This window comes from Nelumbo lutea, chromosome 6, assembly GCF_056320005.1.
Source record: "Nelumbo lutea isolate HS-2025 chromosome 6, American lotus-T2T, whole genome shotgun sequence".
Classification (NCBI taxonomy): Eukaryota; Viridiplantae; Streptophyta; class Magnoliopsida; order Proteales; family Nelumbonaceae; genus Nelumbo; species Nelumbo lutea.
Genome location: NC_142689.1, coordinates 71,576,923 through 71,585,139, shown reverse-complemented (window position 1 = coordinate 71,585,139; position 8,217 = coordinate 71,576,923). Strand labels below are relative to the sequence as shown.

Below are 8,217 nucleotides of genomic sequence, written 5' to 3'. Positions count from 1 at the left end.
TGGTTTTGGTATCCCCTTTGGGTGTGAATATCCACTTTGGGAACTGCACGTGTGGAATCCGTATCAAGTATTCTTTTCATTTTCTTTTGGTTTCATATCTGATCAAGTTCAGTGCAAAAATGATCATTGAAAAATGTAGTTTTTCTAAAATTGGGAATGCGATTCCTGAAAGGGTAAAAACAAATTTAAATTTGCCCTACCATTCAGTATGGTTCGACCATTCATATGATGGATTACCCCTTCCTTCAGGAGCTCTATTGCTTGCATCAAGCATAGTTGCATACACAACAACAAAGCGGGTGTTTGGTTCCATTTACGTTTATTGGGTAAACGTTTTGTACTTGTGTGGTTTCAAAACTGAAAAAAGTAATTAACGAGGGCGTTTATGACACATAGGCACCATTAAGCACCACATTAGCAAAGTGCCAATAAACACATATTCGTTCCAGGAAACTCCAAAATGTAGCATCTTGAAATGGAAGAGGCGCATAGAAATCGATGTTTGCAAAAGCAAAACAAACATCGATTACGTATGGATGCAATTAATGAGGCCTTTATTGACGTGGCACATGTGGCAGCGTTTACTCAATAAATATAAACGGAACCAAACACATACAAAGTAACATATGGCAAAGATGATGAGAGTGAAATTCATTCCTAGAGGAGATAATGAAGAGTATGAGTAATTTGATACGGGTTTTGATTGATTTTTATTTTTTATTTCTTGCAATGCTAAAACGTAATGACTATCTACAAGAACCTACCCGTGTCTCACCACAATTGTATACCGGGAATATTTCTCATATTTATATGTTGTCATTCATGAGGAAATATTTTCAATGTAATGTCATATGGGTAGAATATCTGATTTTTATTTCTTATTTATTGTAATGTTAAAACCTACGACTATCCAAAAAAACACCTACCCATCTCTATAGGGGGAATATTTCTCATATTTGCATATTATTATTCATGAGGAGATATTTTCAATGTAATTAATGTCGGTGGTAGAAGAAAACGCATCACGGCATCTTCGGTCTTATCTTCCCACTCCAACTCGAACCAATGCATCTTATTAACCTCGGATACGGTCAAATAGCGATGATCAGGCAGAAGGTTCCATGTGGGTCATACTGGAGAAAAATGGGAAATTCATTGTGTCGATCAGAACGATGGCAACTCATTAATGGACACGTGATAAATCAGGTGTATAATTTTGTAGGTCCTAGGGAACACACATTTGTGTTTCAATAATGACACTATTTATGGTAAAAACAGCAGCCATTGTAAAATTTTACTTGAAAACGAACCGATGCGTACACTTACAATAAGGGCAAGTGTTTTTTTTTGAGAATAAAAAGCATTTACCCAAAATCCAAATAGTTGCATTTACATAGATATATAATTTATAATTATAATAACAGTGCTCAAGTTTCTAAATATTGATACATCCGATATGCTGCAGTATTGATATATATTTTTTTTATTTTTTTTAATTTTGTTTTTTAAATTTGATTCAGGCGGCAGTTTAAGGTTCTTTTACGCTTCTGTAGGGGCATATTTGGGATACTTCTGACAAGGTTTAAAATATTGATATGTCCGGTAGATGCATATCGGTCATTTTGATACTCATTTTTTTACCATTTTTTATTTTTTTTTCAAAACTGGTTCAGGGGAGTCTGTCTAGGACCCCCCTCCATCCCTTAAACCAGTCAGACCCCAATACACTCACTGTAGGGGTGTATTGGAAGGATTCCGAATGATACATATCAATTGATACGTAACGATACTTTGAACATTCGCTCCCGATATAATACATATCGGCCTGTCCCAATACGCGTCGATTTTTTGAACCTTTGACAGCGCAAGTGACCAAGTAAATGGAGAATACGACCATCATTTCAGGTGAGGAACCCAGGCTGAGCAAGATACATTACTCCCATGAGCGAGGCTCCTTTATAAATTTGTGTCCATTAGATGACACATCTGAATGCACAAAAAAGACACCAAGTGGTTGTTGGTCATTCGTGACATACTGTTGTTGCGAGCTCAGGAGGCGCAAACCATTCCGGTTATCTCCGGTCTCCTGTGCAATCCAAACTTCGTGGTTAGAATGGTTGTTAACAGGGATCAAATCAGCTGTAAGTGCAGACCATTCTAAACACGAAGAAGTTTGGGTTGCATAGTGGAGGCAATGTCTTTCTTCCCTAGGATCATATTTGCTGTTGAGACTTTAATCCGATTAGTATTGAAGGCGATGCTTTACAAGTAACAAATCTTCTGTTAACTCCACTCCACCGTGGATTGCAAGTTGCAGGAGTCTTTTGACAAGCCTTCCGTTCAACTCGATCAAGTTACAGATCCGAACAGCCATGTAACCAACCCTACACCTCCTTAGGTTACATTATATTACACTGTACACAACACGATATCTGGATAAACGATGTAATCAAGGCCTCTAGTAGCTTTGTCACCTCTCACCACAATACACCCCAGCAGGAATGCATACAGAAATTAGATCACTTTCAAGTAAATGGAAATCTATATTGGGTCGAGGTTGTTGAATGATGTGTAGTCAAGATTGAAGTGAGTAGAGTAAAATTTTAACTAATGATTTTCGTAAAAGATCCAACGCAAACGGCAAAGAAAGAAAAAACGGAGAAGAAAAATACAAGCACATCTGATGAGAGGGTGCTATAAATAAACGAAAATAATACAAACTAACAAGTACTATGACTATGGCTTCACCAAACAATTATAGATCAAATTTGAGATGTTGATCTCCTTCTCCTACACTACATAAAAAAACAGGGGGCAAAAACTAAATTGCAGTAACAACACAAAGAAAGAACAGAGATGGGGGAAAAGGCCCACAACCGCGAGAAAAATATAACCATATCAAACTAAGCCAAACCAAACCTTTGCAGGCTCTTTAATACCGACAAATGGCGGAGTCTGAGAAAAACCGAACCAAATATGCATGTTAGGCCCCACCTCCCCTTCAAACAACCCTTTTCTACATAATTGCAGTCCTTCCAGCTATGAAACTCTGCAATTTCACAAGGCTTGAATTTTTTAAAGAAGAAAATTAATATGTATACTGAATACAACCAGGCTTGCTGTCTCTACTGGATTTTCTTTCTCAAGCTTCCTTTTTCTCCCTCCCCACCTTCCCCCAAACAACCTGTCATTCTTTTCACTCTCTCCCCACCTCACTAAAATTTTATTATTGAACTTTTTTTTTTTTTGTTTTGAGAAGTTTGTTGCTTTGTGCTTCTGTTCTTTCATGGTAGGCCCCTATCTTTTTGCCTGGCTTAAGAGGCAGCTTTAGAGACATCCTTGCTTGATCTATTGTATTTCATGTGACTCCTCACAAGCTGCCCGGCTGCAAGCGCGGACATGAGAGAAAGCTCCCCTGCCAATACAGAGCCAGCTACGATGGTGGCCAACAGCCTTGAATTTGCTCCTGGAGATTCTTTGCTAGCACCCTTCACGCCAAGCAGATTCAGACAAGCTGACTGAGATGCGAGTTGGGTTCCCCCACCAACTGTGCCCACCTGCAACAAACCCATCAAATTAGTTTTATAGATGAGAATATGAGTTCTGAATAATAATTAGGCCTGTATTCCGTAGATTAAAAAATAAACAATATGCTCCATGACAGGGTTGATTCATATTTTTTTTCTCGTTTAATTTTCTTACCCAAAATATTGTTTTTTAAGTCTGGATTATTTAAGGGGAAGCAATACAATACCTTGTTTAATTAACTAACTTATTATCTGGCAATGCAAAAGTTTAAATGGGAACTGATGCTGAAAGCCATTTCCCAGGAACCTCCCCCGCTCCCCCCTAGGGGATAGGATCTAGAAATAGTCTTAATTCAAACAAGCAGGAGCACTGACTCTTTCCCGGCCAAGTCGAAATTAAACAATTCTGATCGTGATGAGAACTTTGAAAAACTTCCTTTTTTTATTCTTCTTTTTCTTCCATGAGATGAGAGTGAAGGGTAGTCACAAATAAAAAGATGATGATGCACTTCTTATGGTTATGGAGGAGGCTGTAAAACCGTAAAGAGCTAGCTAACCGAATCCAACTTGATACAGTGAGAAGAAATAAAGAATATTAAAATAATGGAGAAGAATGGAGACAAGGGGTTAGTTTAGCCTTTTAGGGGAGGATAGGTCAGCTACCTCGATGGAGGGCATGGTCACAGAGATGTGCAGGTCCTTTCCATCATTAACAGCTTCCATCATGGTGATGCAGTGAGAGCTCTCCACATTCTGTGCGGGATCTTGGCCAGTCGCTATGAAAATTGCAGACACGATGTTGCTTGCATGAGCATTAAAACCGCCGAGTGCTCCAGCCATTGCCGACCCAACAAGGTTCTTGAGCATGTTGAGCTCCACCAGGGCGGAAACGCTGGTCTTCAGAACCTTCCTAACCACCTCTTCTTTAATGATGGCCTCACATACAACAGACTTCCCACGCCCTTCAATCCAATTTACAGCAGCTGGCTTCTTGTCTGAACAGAAATTACCTGGCCAATTCCCAAAATGAAACAAACGAGATCATCGAACCAGCAATTGGGAACTGGAAAATATTTTCTGAAAATCACCTCTCAATCATAAACTTCGTATCGAGAAGCAAAAGTTTCGGGGATCTAACCAGAGATGCCAATAATGTCCATATCGGGGAAATCGTTCTGAAGGAAATCCAAGACGTTCTGTACGCCTTTGGATACCATGTTCATCCCCATTGCATCGCCAGTGCTGCAGCTAAATCTCACGTAGAGATTCTTTCCCGCAATTGCGCATTGGATGCTTTGTAGCCTGGCAAATCGGCTAGATCTGCAACCAGTAGCAAACGGGATATCCATGGTAAGCATAATAATCTCTTTACGATAATACCCAATTCTCTAACATGGGGGAAGAAACTACAACTAAGAACTGATCATCAATCGAATTCTTTTTAATGGGATTAAAAGCATTAAAAAGAGGTGGTGGAAATCGCAGCCACATAAAGATCAAGCTAGGTAGCAGTGTTCCTCAGTCACGACAACACATCAACATCCAAATAATCTCAATTTTGACAATAAGTTAGGAGAAAAGAAACCATTTCTTCATTAAGCCAGGCAAATCAAAGTCTTCAAAAGGAAACAAACTAAGAAATTAAAAAAAAAAAAAACAGCAAAATTGACCAAATCTCCAAGACTCCAAGTATGAAATCTATGACTAAATTTCAGAAAAGAAGAATAAAGAACACGTTACAGGTCGATAAGTCCAGAAAGACAACGCACCAAGAAAAGTTAAAAGACAACCCGGAAAAAAATAAATATTAGTGTGTAAATAAAATCAAAACAACCCATGAAACCAGTAATCTATCAAATGAGAAAAAACATGGAAAGTAAGTGGTATTTACAGAAGGCATGGAACTTACTTGTTGAAGACAACTGTCAATGTCTCGAAATTGGCTGGATCCTCCATGAAAAACTTCAATTCCGCAGCTCTCTTGGCAGTGGAAAACCTCACGACAGGCGCCCTAGTCATCCCGTCTCTCATCAACACACTAGTGGCCCCGCCGGAGGCATAAATTGCCTTACAACCCCTGTTGGTGCTCGCCACCAAGCATCCCTCCGTGGTGGCCATTGGCACTGTGAACTCCCTTCCGTCAAGCAACAACGGACCAGCGATTCCCACCGGAATCTGGACATACCCGACTGGCATCTCGCAGCATTGCCCCAAAATGGACTCGTAGTCGAAACCCTCCAATGGCAACCCCGCAAGGGACCTTCCCGTCATTCTCTGCAGGGATTCACGGCGGATTGCCGCGGCACGCTTGCAATCTCCAAGCTTGGATTCGAGCGAGTAAGAGGGAATGGTACCGGCGACAACCGATTTGATGATTTCCTCATCTTCCTCTGATGAAGGGGTGATGAGGGGGGCAGGGTCCACAATCTTGGGAGGAAGAACAGCAGCAGGCGGAAGAGGAGGGAGGGATGCCTTGTGAGGAGGGATGGGGGGGCACTCAACCGCGGCGGCGCATGGACCGCGTCGACGGTCCTCCTCGAGGAGGAACTGTTCGTGTTCGTTCTCGTCGTCGACGTCCCAGGCATCGTGGGAGGCACGGGTAATGAAGGACTGCACAAAATCGATGCCAAAGAAGCCGAGGAGGTAAATGAAGGAGGCGATAAGAGAAACGATCGCGGCGATCTCGGAGAGGGTTACGACGTGGAGAGGGGTAGATGTACGGATCTTGTCACGCCAGCGGTGGAGAAGGTAGTAGGCGACGGAGAAGAAGAGGGTGAAGAAGATGCCGTTGGTGAGGTAGAGAGGGAGAGGGAGGGCATCAGAGGCTTGTGGAGTCGGGGGACCGGTATGATCAACAGCCTTGGATGATTTGTGAAGCTGATGCTGTTGATGAGGTCCGCCGGGTGCAGCCATGGCCGGACGTGGAGGTTTGGTGGGTCTCCGGCGGACGTCCATTTGAGGAGGAAAAAGAGGGAGGGGCAAAACTTATGACGAGAGAGAGAGAGAGGTGAGGGGAGGAGTCCTCTACCTCCTGTCTCCTGACTCCTGTAGTGCCTTTGCTTTGCTTTGCTCTGCCTCGCAGTTGTGCTGCTCTATAAAATGACGATTGGCAACTATGGCGAGGAGGCATTTCTCATTTTATAGAAGAGAGGCCACACGTACGGTGTGCAGAAACACTTCTATGGACTATGGAATTCACGTTCTCACCGCGTTCTTCTCACGTGCGAAACCCAACGCAAATATGCAATTGACTACTCTCTCATTTTCGGGCATTTCCTAGCGGGAACTGTGCGATGTACGAGATTTTTATCAATGAAAAAAAAAAAAAAGAAACGTAATATTGACATATTGTTTAAAATCTTTATTTGAATAATTTGTTATAAAAATAATTTATTAATTTAATAATTTGGATTATTTATATTAATTTTTTTAAAAAATAATAAATTATTACTATTACTTAATAAAATAGTTATTTTTTCCATATTATTTGTTAGTGTTTTATTTTATTAATGATTAAATGTTATATTTTTTTATAAATATCACTTAAATATTTAAAATACTTAAATATTAGTAAATATATAAAATTAAGTATAGTCATAATTAAATTAATTTAAGCTCGGACAATGTTTAAAACTTTGGATTAGGCTTGGATTGATCATCATCCTAACATAGTCCACGCAAGTTGCACACACTATGGCAGTCATAATTGGACTAAACCAATCTAAGGGTTTTTTCATTTAGTGCAATAATTATATCTAGAGGTATATTGGTATTAATGATTTTTTCTTTCTTTTGAGTTTTGAATGCTGAGAATGTTGTTTTAAATTCTGTGGCTTAAGAGTTGTAAGATTCCTCTTAAGAGAAAAGAGTTAAGAGAAAATGAACAAGACCTGAGTGCAACCTATGCATGCATTCCTTTTTTGGGGGTTTCTTTTTTAACTATTTCTAGATAATATTGAAGTTGAAAGATCTATGGGGGATGTGATACCCCATTGTGTAGCCCAATGAACCAAAAAAATAAAAAAATCTCGGGCTAAATTTTGATAGTGTATTAACAACTTTTAAGATTTCTTATCTGGCCTGATCCACACCTCAAGTAATAATATTTGTTTAGGCCTAGGACACGGACATGCTTCCTCGTGCTAATCATAAAACTATAATTTTTTTTACAAATTAAAATTTTTATTTAATTTTAGTTTATTTAAAAGAATATATATATATATATATATATATATATATATATATATATATATATATATATATATATATATATATAAAACATTTATCAATATAAAATTTGTTTTTTTAAATATTATAGAATAATATTTATTATATGTCCATATAACTTCCAGGTTGAGCTCGGGGGTTGCTTAGCTTGGGCCCTATCCGCTGGGAATGTTATTGGACTCCAAAAGATCAATACCGATTAGACTTCAAGTTCAACTATCTCAGAGTTGGACGTTAGAACTTGCATTTGATTAATAATTCAATTGGATGTGGATTTAACCCCATCAAATTTGATTAAAATCATCATCTAATAAAAATATTATTTTATATGTATGTAATGTAATTATGTATACATACAAATATTATAATATTATGTGTAAGTATTATACAATGTGAATCAAGAAATTTCATAATCAGATGCTAATGTGGATGTAGCTGGATGTGATTCGAGTCTTATCAATTT

At 39.0% G+C, this 8,217-nt stretch overlaps 1 protein-coding gene across 1 annotated transcript; it reads right to left on the bottom strand.

Annotated features, from left to right (window-relative positions):
• Positions 1-2,669: 2,669 nt before the first annotated feature.
• LOC148849589 (3-hydroxy-3-methylglutaryl-coenzyme A reductase 1-like) lies at positions 2,670-6,737 on the bottom strand. The gene is made up of 4 exons (XM_088949835.1): positions 5,437-6,737; positions 4,666-4,847; positions 4,191-4,537; positions 2,670-3,557 (listed from the first exon to the last, which is right to left on the bottom strand). The coding sequence occupies exons 1-4, from the start codon at positions 6,480-6,482 to the stop codon at positions 3,315-3,317; spliced, it is 1,818 nt and encodes a 605-aa protein (XP_088805961.1). The 5' UTR covers positions 6,483-6,737; the 3' UTR covers positions 2,670-3,314.
• Between the last annotated feature and the right edge of the window lie 1,480 nt (positions 6,738-8,217).

Coding starts and splice junctions, on each gene's coding strand:
- LOC148849589 (XM_088949835.1), bottom strand. CDS start 6,482: ATGGACGTCCGCCGGAGACCCACCAAACCTCCACGTCCGGCCATGGCT. Junction 4,538..4,665: donor GGACATTATTGGCATCTCTG/GTTAGATCCCCG, acceptor GGAATTGGCCAG/GTAATTTCTGTTCAGACAAG. Junction 3,558..4,190: donor TGACCATGCCCTCCATCGAG/GTAGCTGACCTA, acceptor GGTTTGTTGCAG/GTGGGCACAGTTGGTGGGGG.